This window comes from Papilio xuthus, unplaced genomic scaffold, assembly GCF_000836235.2.
Source record: "Papilio xuthus unplaced genomic scaffold, Pxut_1.1 DF828142.1, whole genome shotgun sequence".
In the NCBI taxonomy this organism is placed as follows: domain Eukaryota; kingdom Metazoa; phylum Arthropoda; class Insecta; order Lepidoptera; family Papilionidae; genus Papilio; species Papilio xuthus.
This window is the reverse complement of record NW_013530507.1, coordinates 4,747,937-4,772,528: the sequence shown is the minus strand read 5'-3', so window position 1 is coordinate 4,772,528 and position 24,592 is coordinate 4,747,937. Positions and strand designations below refer to the sequence as shown.

The following is a 24,592-nucleotide window of genomic DNA, read 5'->3' as shown; positions in this document are numbered from 1 at the left end:
ATTTATTTAACGTTCGATTAAAATACATAATTTCTGTATCTCAATTGATTTAATATTCTCAACAGTTCATCGATAGTGTGGAATTTGTTAACTCCAATATCGGAATAATTAAGTTTCCCCTGCTGGTGTTATAACTAAATATTTTATTAGAATCTAAATTAGATTAGCTGAAGTTCACCGATATCCGTAGTGACGTCAGTTGAAGTGATCCAAGTTAATCAAATAATCCGATCGTCTGGTGATAATTATTAATGGTGTTAAAACACGTTAAATGTTTACTAACTGCTTAAAATACTATTGTAGATATTAGAAATAATTTTTCTATGATTCTTCAGTTTTTTTTTATTTTCTTGAAAAATTTAACATTTGAATGAATTATTTCTTATAACAATTCCAATTTAGCTTTAAGCTTAGTTCAATAAAAGAGTTGAAGGGCAGGAATCGAATATACGACCGCGTACGATGGTGCGGACTACAAGAAGCTTATTTGGTTCTACAAGACTAGTAATTTCTCAAATTTTGCATCCGCGTTATAAAAAGGATTTTAATATAAATCTACCTATATATAAAATAAAGTCGCGTTAGTTACACTATTTATATCTCAAGAACGGCTTTACCGATATGGCTGAAAATTGGTGAGGAGGTAGCTTAGAGCCAGGAGACGGACATAGGATACTATTTTTTTTTTTCGAATTTATGCTTTGAAGAGCTGCTTTTTATTTAACTTACTTATTTTATAAATGCGAATATTTAGATGGATGTGGATGGATGGATGGGTAGGCTACACTAATTAAGTTTTTTATATATCCACGCGGACGGAGTCGCGGGCGAAAGCTAGTATAGATATAAAAGTTTTTGTAAAATCAAGCAAAAGTTATCAAACTATTAAAACAAAATATTCAATCTTTAAAATATTGACGCCATGAATTGATGTGATTTAATTTTTCATTTAATTTATGGTTTAGAGTTGCAAACTTACCTCCGTCAAAAGGCGAACGCATTATACACTGCCCCGTATCATAGTTGTAACATAAATTCAATTCTAGTTCCTTTGTGCACTACTTTTTCGTCCTGTATTGAGGTCGGCGACCTGACCTTGCTAGTATTGATTTTCAACCCAAGTGACTTCGTTAAGCAGGAAGATAGTCAAATGTTTCTTTGGGAAGACTTTCACAGCGCTTTAATCTACGATCAAAAACTTTTGTTTTCGTAGTACAAGATCAGTTATGAATCATTCGTTCTTAAGAAACAAAATACTTTCCAATTAAACCAAACCCCATACATTTTTTTTCTTATGTCTTCTTATATATAAAAATCTCGTGTCACAATTTTCGTTCCCATAGTCCTCCGAAACAGCTTGACCGATTCTTATGAAATTTTGTGAACATATTGAATAAGTCTGAGAATCGGCCAACATCTATTTTTAATCCCGCGCGAACAGAGTCGCGGGCGACAGCTAGTATTGTAAAAATTACTGGATGAACATGTATGTACGGATTCCATTAAAATGCAAGAAAATAAATATATCTCGCAACGAGAGATAATACGAACAGAATTAAAATAAAACGTACAAAATTCCTCTGCAGTGTTGTAGTCACACATTACAGGCTGCACGCTTTTTTTTTTGCTTTAACGCATTAAACTGTACAAATATTATGTGAAATAACAGACTGCGAGCGTAGTTACAAAAGAAATAAATCTGTAGAATTATATATAATTGAGGTTCTTGCAGTTTCTCGTCTCTACTATAGATTCCAAAATATTTCTGCCAAACCACTTCACTTTACCTCAAAGTTTTACAACATAACTAAAAAAATCAAATACAAAATGACCGATGTATGCAATTTGACGTACTTCTGTTTACCTAATTTAGACTTTTATTAGAACGGAATATAAAAATATAAAGTCCATTGATTATAACCTAAAATATGGGTAAAGAAGAATCGAATTTGATTTTACTAATCGGGCTTTATCGAAATGGCTATGGGGTAATTGAAGTATGGAATTTGGTTGGAATACGATTGATTGCGTGCACAACCGACTGGCCACGTGGCTCCAACGGTAATTATTCTAATCGATTCCGCCTATCGATGCGTTTGTATATTGCGATGTCAATTGTACTAGAAATGTTACTGTAAAACTGGTCGAGAATAGGTCTCATTTTTTTAGATGGGCTAGTTCTAAATATTCTTCATACTAATCATACTATTTATACTAATATTATAAATGCGAGAATATATAATAGTATTTTTTTATATCATAAGGTGGCAAACAAGCGAGCGGCCACCTGAAATAGCTGTAACAGCGAAGTGACCGTTGCCCATAGACATACGCAATTGCATATGCGTTGCCTACCTTTAATCGACAGAGGAGATGATGCACAGAAAGAAAACATTTCCATGCATCCTCTCATCCGGAAAGTCCACTTCCATTTCCCATCCTTTCCTTATAAGAAAAGGGAAGAAGGTATGGACGCACACTCATCAGACGAAACGCGGAATTGCTTCCACTTCACGCCTGTTTCTGTGTGGTCATGGTATTTCATCGGGCGGTATGATATTTAAAGCGGGCTCTACCACTGTTAAGTAAAAAAAATATGAAAAGGTATATTCAGAACGGCAGCATGGATCTCGCTGTTTGGCATAGATGTAGAACATAGTCTGGAAGAACGCATATACTACTAATTAAGTTTCTTTACTCAAAATGAATTAATAAGAATGATATACATACAATTGATTATTTGCTTCATATTAATGCGAAAAAATTGTACCAGAATAGAAAATCCGACATTTTGAATTCTCAATATTGCAATATGTATTGTTTGTATGTGTTTATTGAAAAAAATTAAAAGTAAATTTTAAGATTCGAGTCTTTTGTCTTAAAGTAAAAATAAGAGTCATTTTTAAAATTGACTAAAGTTTAGCCCTTAGCTGCGTCCACTGCAAAAGGCCGGAAGATGTCATCATTAAAATGTCGTCAACGTATCTCACAGAGAGGTTTGCGATTAGGTGGCCAAGATTAATGACATCCTTTGATACTTGTTGCGAGTTACCATACATTGCTTTGTTTTTTTTTAATCTCTATGTTAATTGAAGTGACAGACTTTACCGATCGGTGTTAATAGGTTGTTTGGATTAGTTTGTATGGGAAGGATGGAGGAAGTTTGTATGAAAAAGGATCCATCGTTTTCTAGACCAAATCTTTCTATTCCTATTATTACTACTTATTTCCAATTCTAATCTTAGTAATATTATAAATTCGAATATTTGGATGGATCGATGGATGGATGGATATTTGTTAGAAAGTATCTCCAGAAAAAAAAAACATGCCGGAAAACATCGTGATTCAACCTGTACATATCTGAGAAGAAATTCAAAGATTTGTGTGAAGTGAACCAACCCGCACTTGGCTAGCGTGGTTGACTATGGCCTAGTCACCACTAACTTAGGGTAAGCTCCGAGCCCCTCGGTGAGGACATATAGTGAAATGATGATGAATGAAATCTCCAGAACGGCTGCATGAGTCTAGCTGAAATTTGGCATATATGTAGAATATAACCTGGAAGAAAACATAGACTAATTAAGTTTTTTTTTAAAATGGTGGTGACGAGTTTCGTGTGTTCTAAAACCATCCTATTTCTTAATATGATTAACACATATTTAATGATGTAGTAAAAGTCTTACCCTGTAAAATTGAAGTCTTAATTAACGTAGAATGTTTTCCAAAGTTTTCTAAATAAATCACTTATTCGACCTTAAAACAGTCGTTTGAAGTATTACGAAGTTTGTTTCGTGAAATAAATTAATTAGTAACTTAAACATATTTCATTAGATTTAATTTTTCTGTTGAATCTTTAAAATTAAAATTAAAAAAAGTTAGAAATATGTATAATATGATAATCCAATAGAAATTGTCAAAAGATAAAGACTTATTTTTCAACCAATAACTCGTCAATATTCATTGTTTCTTCACTATTTTTAAGGTTTTTTTGTTAAATCTTGATTTGTGTCAGTAATTAAAAGAAAGAAATAGGACACTGATAATATAACTAAGTAAACCCGTTTAAATGTTTAAAGTTAAATTAGATTGATTTTTTCACGTCTTTCTTAAAGTTGGATTTTAATTATATTTATAGATATTTCATGTAATTATTTTATTACGAGCGGAAACAAAGGATAACTATCTAGTAATTTTTCAGTAAGAAATTTTAGTCGCTTTTGATCACAAAATATGCACACAAATACTGGATGCATTTAAAATATTATTTAGGTCGTACGTGAGAAATTTAGTAACATGTATAAGATAATTTTGTAATTGCTTTTTCGGACAACAAATAAATATATTAAATGGGTAATAGTCATTAACGGTAGTAATTTATGGGTAAATTAATTGATCTCGTTAAAATAAGAGTCGCCATTCCAATTGTGAAATAAAGCGCGGTCGACGAAAACCAAAGCGCAGGCTGTTGCGGCCAAATAATTTTATTGCACCGTTGCACTGCGTCGCAAATCATATTTATTCGACTATTATATCCCTTTAAATTCTACCATTCATAAAAAGATTTAAAAAACATTTAACAATTTTGTTTTTGTTAACTGCCAGCTTCATTTAACTTTAAATTCGTTTTTTATTGATTTTAATCGTCTTGTAAAACCTGATTAAAACCTATTTACGAATAAGCAATGCTATCTAGTTTTATAGTTACATTTAGTTCGACTTATTTTAATGTTATAAAGATAGCAACCATAGATTACATAAAGCATGACCTAAATTCGCCATTAGAATGCCAATAAAGACTGCAGATGTTCTGGTTTTTGCTTCGACACATTTTGTTGCGGCGATTAGCGAACCGACTGCAAAACAACAAACTAAAAAACGAGAAAAAGGTCTGAGCTGGCGGATATAAACTCGCCTATTTGGTTCTCGAATCTTAACTTTTTATAATAGATCTTTTAATACGGTTTATTAAATTGTTATTTATATTCCAAGTAAGATTGAGTTTCTTAATTGTTATACATTTTTTACTTGATATTATATATTTTTTCATAAAATTAAATCAATATTTTTTATATTAGAATCCGATTTCAAAAATTCATTTTTTTGTCCGATAGTCGATTTATATTATAGAGGAAGGCTTTATATATATAATATATAACATTACGCTGCAACCAAGAGTTTTTGTAATTCCGCGCGGACGGTGTCGCAGGCGACAGCTAGTTTTGTTTATAAAAATGTAAAATATAGCTCAATGGAAGAATAGCTTTACTAATTATTTTAGTCGATATTAATGAGGGGATTGTTCCGTTTGACCTACATTGTTGGAATTCGTATTGAATAGCGTAATATAATAACTTGATTTGTGTACTGTTATTGATTACGTATACCATATTTAGTACAACTTTAACGAAGCATACAAAAGTAATTGCCATTTTAATTTAATCTAAAATAATTAAAATTGCCATCGAAAAATATTAGACTGCTTTGAGTTTAATTTAATATGTTGGTCAGAAGTGAATTAAAATTCTCGTCTTGGATGGATATAAAAAAATGGATGTTGCGGCTTGCCTTTTCGATATAAAAATCATATAGGTAAATCTACTTTAAATACAGTCGAAACTGGATGAGCGAGAGTCCAAGGGACCGCGATATTTTTCTTGCTTATAGAAGTTTCTTTTTTACTGAGTTTCTCGCTTATGAGGTTCGTCCTTCGGACCCGGATAATGACTCTCTTTTAAAGAGGCTTCTCGCTTATCCAGTTTTTGCGTATACAGGTTTCACTGTATATTTAAATCCGTTTCTAAAATATATATTTTTTGTTCAACCGATTAACAAAGCCACGAGCTTACCATCTGTCAAAAGTTAATCCGAATAATTTTGACGAGAGGTGGGTTCGGAATTCTGATACCTTAAATATAGCCTCGCATTTGAGTTTATCTAAACGTGTTTAAGGAAAGACATTTTTGAAGTTCAGAGTACAAACAGTTGTTAACACACTCCAAACAATTGGAGCTTTACATCGACTTCAAATTAATCAAGATGAATGATGCAAAAATACGCTACAACTTTTTTAAGTGGTTTTTTTCTTACACTATTTATTAAAATCTTACTATGATTAATTAATTAATATTTTAAATGCAAATGTTTAGATGAGTGGATGGATGTTTGTTTGAAGGTATCTACGGAACGGCTGTAGATGCAGAGCATACTCTGAAAGAATATATAGGCTATAAAATATTTTATTTATTCCAAGCGGACGGAGCCGCGGACGACAGTTAGTGTTGCATAAAAACATAGTCACGTGCACTATTGCATTCGGTGTGGAGATATTTTGTCGTTTTAGCCACATTAACATACATTTTGGTTTCTGTATAGAAATGGAATTGCAATTGGCATCATGCCAAAATGTGTGGTTAAGTCGGCGTCAGTAGAAATATTTGATATATGAAGTAAACCGATTTATTTGTTCACTACGTAATTGAGTTTACCGAATCTCATTGATTTATTTGGCACACTTCTCAGGGAAATGATACAAGATAGCTAAGTCGTAGATAATAAGTCTAATTATGGTACATACAGGCTCCAGATGACCAATGTCGAATTTTAGTGTTATTGGAACTAAATTTTGAAAACAAATTTTAAGTCCGTAACGCGTTTTGTTGCTCGTGGATTAGAAACTTACAAAGGAATTACTTTGACAGGTCTTTTGGATGACCGTTTAGTTAAAAGGTGCCGCTTTGTTTGTAGAAAATTATATTTAAAACAAAAGTCGTGTTCATGTTTTATAGGATTATGATATTTAGAGATATTCTTTTTGTTATTTATATGAAAGATATACACAGCCTCATGTGTAACCACGACATGATAGTTGAAATCAATCCTAAAATCTGTTATGTACTTGATACGAAGCTGAATAATAAATATGTCTATGTCATACACAAGCATATTGTAGTCGTATATACATAAGTACTAGACATTGAGGTGCTTTATGTAATGCCTTATTATAACGGCTTTATGTTACAATGATATTAAAACCTATTTTTATTTTGTTTCAGATTACTAGGACCAGAGGCACAAATAAAACTATAAGAAAACGCGACTTTTACAATTTTATCAAGCTTATATAAAATTCGAGCAAACGACAAAGCGCCTTCATTCTACAATCAATTATATTAGTAAGCTAGCACTAGGATTATTGTTAGGATATTAATTTAAAAACAAGTGCCAAGACTGTTTGTGTGACTGCGAACTGCTGAACTGCTGGTGTGTTGAGCGAACTTTAAGTTACGTTAGTGCAAGTGTCTTATTTGTGAATCGCGATCGATGCGTGGCTGCGTCGTTCGCGACTGCCGGTAGAGGGCGTTATTGGAGCCGGCAAGATTGAGGTGGTGGCCGGGTGCGGTTGGGGCAGGCGCGCGCGCGTGCGGCCGCTGCACGCGCTGGGCCGCGCGGCCGGAATGTTGGCGTCACAACGCTCACAATCGTGTAACGAAGAGGGCGCGTTTTTCGGCGCGCGCGCGCTGCGTCGGCCGCGCGGCAAGGGCAGCGGTAGTCCGCCTTGCTAGGGGTACGCTATGTCGCTGCGCAGCCTGCACCGGAGGCTCTCCTCCGCCAACAACACGTAAGTTTTGTCACCTACATACCTATAGTTACGAGTATGTTGCAAAAATGTAAATATCCAATGATTATAACATTATCCAGTCCAGCAATCAAAATCAGGACCCGCACAAAACCACAGGAGCCGACACAGTGCATTCCAGCGTATAATTATATTTTCCAACTTGTAATCCAGTACTGATTTTGATCTTGAGGTTTGTTGGCGTATGCAAAATATTAGTACTTCTTATTCTTCTTCGTATTCTTCATTAGTAAAGGTCGTGCTTGCCTCGATATGCTTTAACGGCTTTGTCGACCAGCTTTCTCCATATTAGTAGCAGGCTACGCTAAATTATTTAACGAAATATAATACAATCAAATTGGGCAATTTTGACGCTTTTGTATGACTCGATTTTATTAAAAAACTAGGAAAAAAACTATTGTCGGAAAACATGAACATTCCTGTATGAGTATCACTTTATACGACTATGTTATTGTTGACCTCTTTCCCTGTTTGCATTCGAACAAGTAACTTGATATTGCATCAGCTGTTACGGAATAGATTAGACATGTTGTTCCGGAAACTGTGGATCATCTGAATAATATTGTGGTGCTATAAATTTTAGTGCTTCTTGTACCAATACTACGTGAAGCGTAGACTTTGTCTGTCTTTGACTGCGCATATCTTACCGATTAGATATCCTTGTATATGCGAATGTTTGGATGGATGTTTGTTTGAAGGTATCTCCAGAACGGTTGAACGAATCTCGATGAAATATAGCATAGATGTAGAACATAATCTGCAAGAACACATAGGCTATTAATTAAGTTTTTTACTTGATCTGTATGGACGGAGTCCACTTTATAAACACTAGATTCCTTGTCCCTATATTCATTAGATAAACTGTCTGCATATTATAGTGTTATAGCTTATTGCTTAGTTTTTACAATTTAGTTTTTTTCCTTAATTCCGCGCGGACGGAGTCGCGGTCGGAAGCTACTTTATGTTACTTTACTTTATATCAAAACGATTGTTATTGAATTTCAAAATATTGACTATAAAACCGATTATAGTGTCCAATGGTGTACATAACTGCTTACAAGTTGAAATGAAAGCAGAATTAAGGATTATCCCGCGTTTAATCTGCTTTGCTTTCAGATTAAACGCGCTCAAACTACGTGTGTTTATTACTGATTTATAGGTGTTGTTTGTTTATTATTAAGTCTATATTTTATAGAGAAAATATATTCTAAAGGATTACAATAATGTTGATTCTTACAATTACGAATCTACGTTTTTATTGGATCCTTCTTAGTTCTAAATAAGTTGCTATTTGCAATGTTCTTGTTCTTTATATCAGAAATCTTACTAATATTATGAAATTATTCAAACTTTTGTGAAACATTATACTAAACTGATATACAAACGGCTAAACACTCACGTATATTCATCCGGTAGCGGCAGCGTTTTTTATCAGTTTAATATTATAAATGCGAAGGTTTAGATGGATGGATGTTTGTTAGAAGGTATCTCTGCAACAGCTCAACGGATCTTGATGAAATTTGGCACAGATGTAGAAAACAGTCCGTAAGAAACCATAGTCTACTATTAAGTATTTTTAATTCTGCGCGAACAGAGACGCAGGCAACAGCTAGCCCATAGTTGCAAAGTAATTGGCATTTTCCGCATACCCTTCTTACGGCGCCCGAGGGACTTGATTGATGGATACGCATAATCGACATTCACGTCACATTTACAAAGAGCAATACAGCTAAGCAATAAGCTATTACACACTAATATACAGACAGTTTATCTTATTAATATACGGTCAAAAAATCTTGCATTTATAAAGTGGACTCCGTGCGCGCGGAATCAAAAAAAATTAATTAGTAGCCTATGTGTTCTACATCTATGCCAAATTTTAGTATCCATACAGCTGTTCTGGAGATACCTTCAAACAAACATTAATACATCCATCCGTCTAAAATTTATAAGATTAGTAATACAGTGAGATATATAATACAATTTTTGAATTTAAAAGATTGTGGTTAAAGATCAATAAATTCTTTTTACATATCCAAATCCTGTGTGAAATTAAAAAGGTAAAAGTTAAATTAATGTACATTGTAGATATTTCAAGCGTAAATTTATCTGTTCTTTATGTTGTGGTGATTTCTTTTGTTAACTCGACATGATGTTGACGAGTTGATGTTAATTTAATATTTGAATATTAATATCTTTTGCTACGACAAACATACGTATTTATCTTCTTATGCAGTTTAATTTTCATCATTTATAGATATAATTCGATCATTTTATAGTATAATTATAAGTTTGTTGCAATACCAAAACATCTATTCTAAAATACATCAATCTAACCGGTCCAACAATTTGCATGTCGAATTTTACTCTAGGGTCGAAATCGGCGCCCTGTTTGAATATGCATTTTGTTTGAAAATTTCAATAACTCGATTTAAAAATCGATACCATTTTGTGGATTCCGTTGATCTGTTATATTATGTTAATATTGAATTTGTCATACCTTTCTAAAAAGTGTCAATAAAAGCGTTGTACTTGATTATAAAAGATCCTGAGAATGTCGATATAGAGTATTAGATTTATGTTTGAATATCGATACTTATTTGTAGTTAATACATCGATATCGACAATCATCATCAAACTGGCCCATATCCCTACGTAGGGTCGGCATACTCCTTCACACATCTCTATCAGCCGTCATATCTGAATCTACCCCTTCTTACGCATTTACTTTTAAACGAGGTTCAGACAAAGCGCCGTCTGCGGCCACCTCAAGCCCAGTGAAGTGACTACTCAGTCGCAAAAAAAAATTTACGCATATACTCTTTCACACGATCCATCCATACTTTCTAATATCGGATATATATCGGTATCAGTATCAATATATTAAGTACGAAAAACTTTTTGCTTAAATTTTAATAAATAAATGCATTGATTCCTGAACATTAATGTACGTTGATACTGCACGGTTCGATGTTTCATACTGCAAGTGACCTCGTTTGCCCGCAACTTCCAAGTTTGCAAACTCTTTATCACTTGAGCGCCTACAACGTAACGGAAATATTATACAAGCTTTAAGAATATTTCTATTGGTAACTATAATATTATGTTGTTTGCATATTAAAGTAAACTTCTTGAAAGATATGCTTAATAGACATTTCTCTTACGTTACGTTACGTTAGTAACATTTTCTAATAATCCCAACTTTCACAACCATTCTATTGTCGGGGCAAGTGGCTGTAAACATCGCACTTACACCAGAGATTCAGATATTCCTGAAAGATAGAAGGGCTAACAAAGTAAGAAATTAATATAATTCATTTTTAAAAATAATCGACACTATCTCGTCGTATTTTTATATTTTCTTTTAAAATAGACAATTGGTCGCGCGACCAAATAGTTGTCATTGTGTACAAGCATTCAAGTATACTAGGCTCATTTTGAAGCGCACAAAACTCAACAATAACAGCCGTATAAGCCCGGATAAATTGACCCTAAACTGGGAGAGTAGCAATTTGCGAGATGAAGTGGAGAATTCATTGTATTCGTTGTTACTGCGCAATACATGTTCGATTTTTAAAAATTGTCATGGCAACCATTCAGGCTGGTTTGCCTCATTGTTTGAAAATATAGAGACCGAATAAAATCGTAATCATTTATAACTCTTTTTCATAATATTTTTCTGACATAAATTCAAAATAGTTTTTTTTTATTATTTTGAAGATAAGAACTGCGTATATTCAAATACAACTTGTGATATTAAAGTATTTATATTTGCGTTGTTTATAAAGTGAATCAAGTTTGCAAAAGATTAACCTGCGTATTTTACTGCGAATGGGATGTAAAAATGCTATCTAGCAAACGAGAAACGAACGAAGGTGGTAAAGATACGTGATATTATATGCTATAAAGTACGTCACCCGTATGGAATATATGAAATTATAAGATAAAATCTCATTTCATGACATGAATTAATCGTACTTACTTTTACTGCTTAATAGTGTTTTTTGAAGAGATGTTTTAAAAATTACCTCATTTCAATTTTATTACTAAAACCGAATTTAAAATTTTGATTCTTGAATTTTTTTTTTATAAAGTGTCATTTTTTTTGTTAAGTTAACTTAAGTAAATTTTACAATAACTAACCATTACAAAACAAATAAATTAATTTATACTATATTAAATAAACTATATACTAGAACTAAAATTAAAAATCGACCCAAAATTGCTGCGCTCGCACGGTAGTGTTCCCAAGAGGCTGGCGGCAATTTCCCGTTGAACGGCCAAAAAATGGCCGTTCTTGAAAACTATTCTTGAAAGTTAGTTAAATTTCTCTTTAATTCTGGTCATATAGATTTTGTTTTTAGTGTCACTAATATATATGACATTAACATTAAAATATGTGACATTAAAAACTCTTTCATGAAACTATGATTTTATTGAGCAATATAAAAATGAATTGTGGCAATAAAAATAAGATCTTCGAGCTCCATTTATTTGGCATTGTTTTCATGTCCAACTAGCGCATACAAATGGCAATAACTCCGTCAGGGTAATTGTTTCACTCACGACCGTTGAAAACGGTCGACCAAATTATATAAATTGAAAGCACATTCTTTTTTAGTTTTTAAGCGGTTCCGTATCGACCTACAATTATTAAGAGGTAGCTAATTTTTAGAGCATCGGTGGCTCAGGGGTTAAAGCACTTGACTTGTAATCTGCAGGTCCTGGGGTCGAATCCCGCCATGTTATTTTCTATTTTCGATTAACATATATACATTTATCTGACGTTCTTACGGTGAAGAAAACATAGTAATGGTTTACTATGGCCTAATCACCCCTAACTTAGGGTAGGGTACCAGCCCCTTGGTGGGGACGTATAGGGAGCTGATGATGATGGGTAAATTTTTAAGAAGAATTTGATATGCATAAATATGATACATAGGACTTATCTAAATTTTTTACGTTTGAGTTAATCTACGTATGTAGTTTTAGATATTATCAATTACAATCCTTTGGTGCGAATGGCGCGCTTATATTCCAAAATCAAGTGTCAGAATGATTAGGGACATAGACATCGACATTTTAATAAGTAATTAAGACGGCTAGTGTTGTGCCAGTACACCGGCATAGTGTCGGATTTTCTTCCTAACAGTTGACCTAAAACATTTGTGCAATTTTCTCTATAGTGTGAATACAGGTAAGTAAAACTAAATAAGGCATGGTGTCAAGAACGTAGCAGATATTTAGGTCATTCATTGAATTAATAAGAACAGCATTGCAGTTGAAATTTATGTGATCGTGACATGAATTTGTTTTGTAACATTAATTAACTTTATGCAAAATATCTAGTATATAATTGTATTGCATTACTAGCTGTCGCCCGCGACTCTGTCCGCGCGGGATTAAAAATAGACGTTGGCCGATTTTTAGACCTACTCAATATGCTCACAAAGTTTCATTAGAATCGGTCAAGCCGTTTCGGAGGAGTATGGGAACGAAAATTGTGATACGAGAATTTTATATAAGATGGTGGTTGTACTTTGATAAAGTAAATGAGCAAACGACCACCTCGATTCACCGAAATAGTAAAGCGGCCACTGCTAATAGACATCACCAATTGCTGATGCCTACCTTTATTCGAAGGAAGAGAAGAATCACAGAAAGGGGACATTTCTCTTTCCTATCCGTTCCATCCGCCAAATCCTTTCCAAATAATTTAATATTTTATGAATATAAACAAGTTGTTTATGGGTCAGTAAATCGTAAAATGAAAATAATTTTCGATACCATTTTAACTCAATTTAAGGACGTTGTAACGTGTAATAAAATTTGATATGTCGATAAACTCTGTTCTGAGATTGCATTTTATTCATTAATAAACATACTGGTGAATTGTCCATTAGGGTCATATTTCTGTAGGCCAAAAATATTAGGAGGGCAGATCGCGTAAAGCGCCTAAATATTCATGGACCGGCAAAATGGAAACGATAAATTTGTAAACCCTATTACGGTCAGCTGAAATTCTGTTTCCAGTTCCGATATAGCGCTTTGATTGGTTTTCTTATATTCTTAATTTAAAAAAAAGATGTATGAATTATGATTGGCCATGACTTCGTCTCAATGGCAAAGAATATATCTGATTTCTTCACATTTCAGTCTATATTTTTAATCGATTTCAACAAGGAGGTATTCAATTCAAATTGTATGTTTTCTTTTTGTTCATCGTTAACTCCGCCACTAGTAGTCCGATTTTCATAATCAACTATTCATATATTCTGTAAATTCTTATCTCTTAATATCTATATGTATTATCTGTATTTATAAAAAATTCAAAATTAGCAAAAATATAATATTTGGTAAAATTTGCGAATTAGAAAAATTTTATATTTTTTTATAACGTCTTCAGATTATTCTCGCTGCTTAGAAATCATTATTTTAGTACTTGATAATATATTTTGCCGCAAACCATAATTTTTAAGTGAGACTTTCGACGTTGAATGTTTTAAATAAAAACGTGTCGTGTGTTGACACATTTTTTTTAATTACAATCTTCTGTACGTTCAACTCTTTAGAGACCTTACGCAGTCATATAATGTATGAAAAAACCCTCACAAGTATGTATTGCTCTGCGGTATTCTGGTACAGTAATTTTATACCTTGTTTTATGTAGCAAAGAACTATTATGAACAAATAACTAACATATACTTACCAAAGTGCATTGTTGAGTAGTTAAAATATATTAATCGTGCGTTTCTGAAACCAAAAACCAGTATAACATCTTTGGATTGAACCAAAAATTATTCAATATGAATGAATGAATGAATGAATGAATATTTATTTATTGCCACAAACAAGGAAAAGAAAAACTACAAAAAAAAAACAAGTTAAATTAAATAAATTGAGGATGTGGCAAAAAAAAGGTGGCCAGCTCAGCTGGTGCAGGGAGGTCTTGCCAATCCTGCGCTGGTTTTCAGCTGGCCCCTTTGTTTTCACACCATTTGCACAGCACGAGGTAGGGTAAGCAGAAATAAAAACAAATACAACGAAAAAAAAAACAAAGCAAAAAACGACAATTAAACATTAAAATTTTGATTGATTTTTTAGATACGAAATAACAATTTTAACTATAAGAATATAAAATGTGAGCTACAAATTAGTGATTAAGCGGAATACAAAAAAAAAAATAGACAAAATAAATAAAAAAGGTTCAATAGGTAAAAAAAGGAAATATGATAAGGTTTATAGTTTACATGCATGACAAACTGTTTTTTTGATAAATTAAGCCTTATATTTACGATATTAATCAAATTTGTGACTCTAGTAAAAAACTTTTACATCTTTTTATAAACACCGGATGCGTTTTTATTTGTTTCAGCGGTGGTGGAAGATCGTTCCAAACCTTCGAGGCTGAATACTTAAAGCCACCTCTAAAACCGGTTGTACTGTGCTTTGGTACAATTAATTTGTTTTTTACAGTACTTCTTGTCAGATGGACCGAGGTGTCTTTTCTCCATTCTAACTTATCGTAAAGATATTTCGGGCGGTGGTAGATTACCACTTTACGGGTCATGTTAGCTAGATGCAACAATCGACGACCAGACATTTTTAGAATGCCATATTTATTATAGTAGGGAGTAATGTGCTCTCGTCTAGGTATGTTGTAACAAAAACGCATACAAGCATTTTGCAAGCGCTGTATAGCCCGCTGGGTCTTTTTTAATAACCTGGGACCGTAAACTACGTCGCAATAATTGAATCCAGACAATATCAATGAATCCACCAGCCTTAGCCTGACGTTCTCCGTGTTTTATACCTAAACATATTCGTTTTATACCTAAATTAGAATTATTAACCTTAGGTTAGGTATAAAAACATACACACAGACGGTTATAATAATCAAAATATTTTAAAATTTTCAAGCGCATTTGCAAGCTACTAAAAATTAAAAGGGAGCGTCGGTGGTTTAGGGGTTAAAGCCAATTGCTTTAACTTGTAATCTGCAGGTCCTGGGTTCGAATCCCGCCGTATACCAATGTGTTTTTCGATTTACGATTTACATATGTTTATTTATCCGACGATATTAAGGTGAAGGAAAACATCATGATGCAACCTGCACATATTTGAGAAGAAATTTAAAGATGTGTGAACTCAATCAACCCGCACTGGGCCAGCGTGGTTGGCTATGGCCCAATCACCTCTAACTTAGGGTAGGCTTCGAGCCGCATAGTGAGCTAATGATGATGAAAAATGAAAAACATTTTTACAATTTTTAATTTAACAATGAAAACAAAAAAAAGGAACAATGTAAACCGGTCCCCCTACTCCTATAGAGTGCTATTTGATAAGTCATTAAGCTACCTCTAGTATCTTCGTAAGTTAATACCGGCACGTCTAGACAGAAAAAGATTAATATATACCACGAAATGCATTTGAAGTATTGAACAGAGCTCCAGGAGAGGAATTAGAGACGCAAGGAGAAATCATTAGCCGTCTAGACGGTACTAAGTGTTAAAAAGACGTGTATGCAATAAAAAAAATCAAAGAATTTGAAGGGGACTTACTAGAGAAAAAAAAATCATGTGTCCGTGTAACTATTGTCTGAGTCGTGTATTCGAATAAATAAATAATATTATAAATGCGAATGTTTAGATGGATGGATTGACGGATGTTGGCTTTAAGGTATCTTCAAAACGGCTGCATGGATCTTGCTGAAATTTGGTATAGATGTACACAGTCTGGAAGAACACATAGGCTACTAATCAAGTTTTATTTGGTTTTGGTTGGAGTCGCGGGCGACAGTTAGTTCACTACAGAAGTTTTGTTATGTTTCATTTGGCTTACATGATCAAAGAAAGCTCAGGCCAATGAAAATTATTTTTATCAGTTGGCTGCTCAAAAGGATTTATTACAGATTTTGCTAATGAATACGCAGCTTATCCTTGAAAGCTAAGACTGGGCTCTTGGCCCACAAAAATAATTTTCCCGCTACTTTATAATTAAACTGCCGTGGACGTGTCGAGTACTGTAATATTAATTTTCTTAAGCATATTTAATTGAAATAAACCTTTTTGATTTTATTATTTTCAATTTAATCTAAGTTTTTTATATTGTAACATATCTGTTTTCTACAACTTTATAGGTTAGTTTATAAAAATGACTAGTTTTTGTCAATACAATTATTTCCCATTCTGACCTATCTAGGCTTAGCAAATTGTTCAGAGTTATAAAGCTTGTGTAAAATCGGACAACTTTTTAGTATAACATAAAAAAAGACAAGTTGACAAACTTTATAAAGCTTTGTAGTGCAGTCGTGCACACCAGTACCGCTATACAACACCAAAACAGCGCGGGAAAACTTCACGATCGTTGTAAAAAAAACAACGAAAAGGCACAAAGAGGGTGCATCACAATACGTTGGCCGGATACAGACAAAGCGCCACTTGACACGCCAACTGCGTGTATTTGACGCTCCCCAAGCCACGAGATGTAATTAAAAAGAAAAGTAGATGAACGGTACAGTCGAGATCATCAATGCTAAAAAAAATCCATTCGGCCTGATACTTCGAAACACTTCGGAATAAGCTCTCATGGTCGGCAGACTTATGTATCTAACTGTCGTTATCGTCTATTATCGTGTTCGTTTGTTTTAGAATGATGGAGGTAAATATAAAGTCGTGAAGAAGTCGAATGAAGTCCAATTATAAACAGTTTCGATTCTTTAGACGGTTATTTTAAGAATATTAATATTAAATTTAATGATTTTAGAAAATGCTTAGGAATATAGCGTTAGTTTTTACGATGTTCATAATTTTATATTTTAAGAACATCTACTTGACTTTTATAAACTTATAAGTACAGCTAAACTTAGAATGGATACTTTAGAACATTTGCATTTTAGTGGTGGAAGTTTTAACATTAAATATTATAAGGATTGAGATAAAGTATATAAATAATTAAAGAGGTTTATAGGAATAGACAATTTCAAGTTACCTTTAGTACTGAGCCCCCGATGACGTCGACTAGTCGGTGCCGACACTGGACAAATTGCATGAGTTACCCGTATATATTTAGTTTAAAATACTGTGTCACGAAAGTTTAAATAATATAACATATTTTGAACATTGTTGGCGTATTTAAGATCGCGATATGGTTATACGAGTCATTTTAAAAGATATATTAAAAGCCTAGATGCTGTATTTGGTCAATGAGTGGGCGGAGATCGAACCAAATGTCTGGCCGTTAACCCGATGTTACGGGACTGTCCAAGAGCCACTATTTATAGTTAGAACATTGATTTACTATTGCAATTCATTTACATTAAAAATTTATCATTGATACTAAATATATATTTTTTTCCTGGTGGCAAGCGTATTTACGTATACATTTTAATGTTTCTTTATTAACTTCAAACATCCATCCATCTAAACATTTGCATTTGTAATAAAAGTAAGATTAGTAAGATTGACCAGTTTAATGAAAAAAACTACAGATATTTCATAGTTTAATGGAGTATAAGTACACATAAATAATACAAGGTATGTCTATGATGGAAATGACCAATCTTAATTTACAATATATTATATTAAATATTCTAACAATTTTACGATGTTGTCATTAATACGAGCACAATCTCAACATTTCAACGCTCGGGCGAGACTTGAGGAGCGAGAAAATGATTGTTCTCTAATGATATAAAAAATGTCACAACTTGTATTCCCGGCAAATTGGAAATGAAAAGTTGCCACGAGCGTAGAGTGTCTCGCCGAGTATTGTGGTTGTTATACGTTTTTTTATAAAGTTATTTATCCTATTCTCTCTTGCTTTTAAAATTTCTTTGTGTTAATATGTTGGTATTAGCATGTAATAAATATAAAGAAATTGCTATACCGTAATAAAATAACTATTCAACGTATTCTTGAGCAAAAAACTGAGTATTAAAATATTAAATTGATTTTGAATTCGTGTTTTTTTATATAATTTAAGGATCCATTTCGGTATTTTTATGCATATTTTTATACAAAATTGAACAGATTTTCCTTTTGCTTTTTATTTTTCCTTTCACTGTGTAATGATCGCTTTGAAAGTTGTATCCAGAGTGCTAAAAGGCATATAAGAAAATAATGGTAAAACGGAGCGCAGATGTTCTGCTAAAATTGTTTCAGGATAGTATTCGTTTATTCTTTGCTAGAAATTTTAATGAAAACCTCTTTGGATTCCGATCAAATCTTACTTCTTACTAATATTATAAATGTAAATGTTTGGATGGATGTTTATATTAAGGTATCTCCAGAACGGCTAATCTCGCTGAAATTTGACATAGATGTAGAACATAGTCAGGAACAACATATAGGCTACTTACTAATTTTTGTTTTATTTCCGCGCGGATAGAGTCGCGGTCGACAGCTAGTATTTCAAATGAAAGGTTTAAAGTCAACTATTTATAATATTTTAACAGTTTAAAATTCCAGATATGAAAAAATAACTTTTTTTTAAATACAGGTTTTTGTTGATATTGTAATCGTGGTATATTTACTTAATTTGGTAGAAAAATCTCCCAAAAATCCTAGTAAATTGGGTGACCTATCGATGACCCAGATGTTCGTGTTTGGCTTAATTCCAAATCACGCTATCTACCGACCATGGAGTGAAAGAAAAGGGTTGATTCCATTTTTGCTTTTTAATTATCAACCGCTCTTGACTTTGACGCTGTTCCGTGTTCATTAAAATTTCAAGCAATATCTACTCGAAACGATTGCTAAAACAACTAACAAACCAAACTTTCCCCTTAACTGGAAGTAACTCCGATGGGTTGATATAAATGCTAAGGTTGTTCATACCACGTAAAACCGTAGTAATTATATTCGGCTTAATTCTAAAATCGCATAAAATGTTAGCCGGGATAAAAAATAACATAATTCCATTTTTAAAACCTTATTTAAGTTTTTCCTGATGTAAAGATAAATAAATTAAATGAAAGTTGTTAGAAATTTTAGCTATGAAACTGATATATAGGACTAAATAGGAAGAAATTAACACTTATTGTTTCTCCAAAGCAATTTATTCAAGAGTTTTACGTTACTAATTACATTATTACATTTTAATCGTTTTATTTACTTTTTTTATATCGTAAGTTGGCAAACGAGCGAGCGGCCACCTGAAAGCGCTGAAATACCGAAGTGATCGTTACCCATAGACATACGCAATTGCATTTGCGTTAACTACATTTAATCGACGGAAGAAAGGATGCACAGAAAGAAAATATTTTCCCTTTCCATGCATCCTCTCATCCGGAAAGTCCACTTCCTCTTCCCATCCTTTCCTTATAAGAAAAAGGGTAGGTAGGGAAAGAGGCCTAAATTAGGCCTCCGGGACGCACACTCATCAGACGAAACGCGGAATTGCTTCCACTTCACGCCTGTCTTCTGTGTGGTCGTGGTATTTCACCGGGCGAGCTGGGCCAATTCGTGCGAAGATGTTAAAGCGAGCTCTACCACTGTTTAAACTTTAGATTTGATTTTAAAATCTACTTTATTAATTAAGATTTCAGTTGTTTTTGAAGTTTTCGTAAGAACTTAAAGATGTTATTTAGATAAAAAAATAAAATGCCGGTCTTATCTTCATTAAAAATACACCAGTCTTTGTAAACTTTTCCTATGAATAAAACCTCCAACTTAAAATGATAATGGGACTTTGTTCTTAGGGGACGTGTTTTGAAAGTTCCTTTTTACATTATGCTAATTAGTAACACAGTTTGAAATTGTCCTAATATGATCACAAGTTACTTTTCAATTATATTTGCTTTTAAATTCGACACACGGGCTGGTACGTGTTTGGAAAGTATGGATGTAAAAAATCTGTGGACACGGAAGTTTCCCCAAAAAGTGTAATAAACATTTTATATAGGTATTTATGCTTAAGTGATATTTTTTCGTCTCTTTTAATGAATTTATAACAACGTATGTTTTTTTCTTGGACTTTGAAAAAAGATTGGTAGAAGTATTCGACCCTTAATTTAAAACTATTGGTCTGGTAGCAGCCATATGCAGTGAGTCTCGGTGAGTTCCTTTGGAGACCCTGGGACTCACACCAGTTGCAGTTGAGGCACCCAGGGTGTTTTAATGAGTCAAGTCTCTCATAACCCTGGCTTCCCCCCAGAAGGCAGGGAAACTTTTAAAGATTTCCTCACTCGAAAACAAAAAAATGGTATGCGTATTAATTGTTGTTAAATTTCAGTTGTGAGGTCAACTGTGGTTGTTATGAATATATGTTTTTAAAGTTTTTCATTTGTTTTATTGGATGAAACATGACACGTAGCCACTGGACTGAAAATTATTCAAACACTCTCAACGATACTCCATTAATATTCTGAATTTTAAATCCAATGCTAAAAGGTTTCTGGTATAGTTGACGAAAGTGTTAAAATTTTGGCAGAATCATTTATTTTATAAAACGAAGGCTTGTTAAAATATTATTCGAACAGTAAGAAAATTAAATTTGAAAATTACAGTTCACCAAGTAAAACCACTGGGAGATAAATCAAGAAATTACTAATTTCTAATTAATTAGAATACTCATAGCATGATATGGCAGAAAAGGAAAGAACGGCATTCAGAAGAAGTTTCATTTGGTTGCACTATTCCCCCCTATCGTTCTTAGGTAGATTTTGTTAAGTATAAGGAGGATTTTAGATAGGGATAGTTGAAGGGTTTGCATAAGAATACATGACTTACGTGAAAGGAGTCACTACAGAGGGGACGACTTGTTGCGTTACTAAATTAATAAAAGATATGGGAGGAGTGTAGAGACCGAAAAATCTATATTTATAAAAGTTTAAAACGGCATTGTACATAATTAATATTGTCATATTATTGTAATAACATCATTTTTGTACTCCACATCACTTGAAATCACGTATTAGCTAGTTTTAAAGGTAAGAATGATAAGTTTAACGAGTCTTAGCGATTGTTACACAAAGGTGTGCGTGGTATGAATAGAATATTGATCTGCAAATATTTCTCGCACCTCCACGGCGCTAGTTTCGTTGTTAATGCATATAAATGACCTAGCGAGCGTGGGCACACTACGATGTTGGCATCTTAATACAAAGAAATATTGCGTTGCGAAAAATAATTGCAATATTATTTGAGCTTCGCCTAATTTAAATAAGTAAATAGATAAATCAATATATAGCTTATGTTACGCGTATTGTGGGTGTAAAATTATTTTTAAGATCGGTTTGATACTTGTCCAGTTTGAGTTGTTTATCTGGAAGAAGAAAAATCTTTAAAACTTTATTGGACTTGATTCAAACTAAGGTTTTTATGGAGATATTGTAATATATTAAACATCAACAAACGTAGTTGGTTCGCTTTTGAAAAATCTTGTTTCGTAATTATTATAAAAATGCAAAACTAAAATAATTTCATGTTTTAAAACAAGACGGCACAATTTTTGGTTAAAGAAAATAGAATAGTTTTTATTTAAGATTTAAATTAATTTGAAACTCATTAAAATGGTTCATGAAAATGAAACTAGTGTTGTACAGTTAACGCTCGTACAAAATCTTCTGAATAAGTTCTTTGCATCAGTTAATTAATATTCGGAATTTAAAATGACGTCTCTTAACGCATACTGTACAAATAAAAAAGTAAGCTTAAGTAAAACATACTCGTAGTTACTTTGCTATTTCCCTGCCCACTTTTTTATCCAACTTTAGACACTACTTTGACTGACAATCCTATTAATGAAGCGTATTATTAAGTTTTAAAAGCATGTACATGGATGGATCGCTCTCTAAACTCTTGATAAGGTATTTCGATTGCTTTTGCGATCCTTAGATCTGATAAATTTAAAAACAAACAGAATAAAAACATTGTTTTGTACTCGTCGACTACAACATCACTTTTAATACTTTTCAAGCATCATAGCCTAATGGTTAAGTTTACGGATTTCCGATCATGACGTCGGGGGTTCGAATCCCGCCGTTCGACTATTGTCGTAAACCATATCCTAGCATAATCCTAGAGCTTAGTTGGAATGGTAAAAGAAATATTAGTAAATTAAAAATATTTTTATAAAAGAAAAAAAAAATTACATTCATATTTACCTCGTGTAATATAAAAGATTTGTTTTGTTGTACTAAACAAAGATCTCTTATTCCTGCATATTTGTTGTAATAAATATCGAAAAACGTAGAAATATATTTTAATATTAATATTTTAATGTATGATTAATGAAAGTGCTCGGGCCGTTCTGGGAATACAAACAGAGGGATGTCGGCCGTTATCACCGTGTGGAAAATGAAAGCTGTATTTATTTGGCTATTTGTAAAAGACATGAATATCACTTGAGCAAGGAAGCTTTTGTATTCTAAATAATAATAATAATTTAAAAATGAAGTAGATTTACATTTTTTTGCTGTAATGAATTTTAAATAGAGAAAAAATATTTTTATTCTCATGATTACGGAAGAATACTGTCTAATTTTGTACGCAAATAATTTTTTTTCGTATCTTTTTAAGTGCGATCCATTGATCGTAGTATTGCAGTGTGCAAATTTTATTGATTTTTTTTATCGGCATATTTGTTGCAATGTTATCGACATATACAGGCTTATCATTTCCTTATTGATTTGATAAGGAATATTATTCAAAAGGATAACTTGGACCAAGTAATATTTGTATTAAAAATATAATAATATAAGTTCAGTGTTAAAGTAAGAAATATAATTAAAAGTTTAACGCAAAGCATACAAATATTAATAGAATTTCAAGCGACAAAATCTTACTTAATAATATTATAAATGCGATGTTGGATAGATAGATGGATGAATGGATGTTTGTTTGAAGGTATCTCCAGAATGTCTGCATGGATCTTGCTGAAATTTAGCATAGATGTAATACGAGTCTTGGAAAAGAGATAGGATACTAATTAAGTTTTTGTTTTCATTCCGTGCGGACGAAGTCGCGGGCGCCAGCTAGTATGTGTAAGCTTTACATTTGACAGACTAAAAATCACCATCTTTGGGTATACTATTTACATAATTTAAACCCAGTAAGAATATACAGCATTATTATGTAAACTTCGATAAAATAATAATCTTTCAAAATATAAGTTTTGATTAATTTCGTTACAAATAGAATTCTATTTATAGCATACAGTTTGCGTCCTTCGAGTGCGTCATCTGAATATTGTTTTTGTTTGCGTGTAAGCCTGACGTCTTATTAGTTTTGTCCCCAATTCATTTGCGTCGGAATATGATCGTAAATATACGGTTTATGTTATTAACATGTTTAGGTACATAATATAATATTATTTTAACTTAAATTATATTACGAAAAGAGATATCTTTGCGTGTGAAAAAATTTTAAGACCGAGAGTTATTTCGCGTAGTAATTTTAAGTTAAAGAAATAAAATATTGTTGTATTTTCTCTATATTTTCTCAACACCTACAAGATTTATTCCACACGTGTGAGTACAAGAAAAATCCGCTTTCTCTACGTAAACTCGACTCCGATAGTGTTTTGTTTATGTGTAGTGAGTAACTGGAAAGTTATCTCGTTTGGTCTGACACTAAGTTCGCAGTTACATTTGGCTCCTATTCTAAACCGGATTAGTGCCAAGTTTATGCTTAATTACTTTTTAAATCTATAACGAATAAAAAGAGATTAATACAAAATGATTTGAATTACAATTCATTCATTTTGAACTATATTTAGTTAATACGATTATCTATAAATGTTGTAAATCGTATGCAATGAACGGATAATCTTCTATAAATCGCTGATTTTCAGTAATTAAGGACGGGTAACGTTAAAAGCCCTAATTAGTAACGCTGCACAGCGGCCAGACAAGCAATTAATCAATTATTTCATTTCATTACACGGGATATAAACGTCCCTTATCTTTGACGAGTCATTATTTTACACAATTCTTATGTAAAAATACTAAAATAC

At 32.7% G+C, this 24,592-nt stretch overlaps 1 protein-coding gene across 1 annotated transcript in view; it reads left to right on the top strand.

The window, feature by feature from the left end:
• Ih (hyperpolarization activated cyclic nucleotide gated potassium channel Ih) overlaps positions 1-24,592 on the top strand; it is a 143,504-nt gene that overhangs the window by 6,523 nt on the left and 112,389 nt on the right. The window contains exon 2 of the mRNA XM_013307319.1: positions 7,053-7,618. Coding sequence (XP_013162773.1) covers positions 7,572-7,618 — 47 coding nt within the window. The 5' untranslated portion in view covers positions 7,053-7,571. The remainder of the gene's footprint in view (positions 1-7,052; positions 7,619-24,592) is intronic.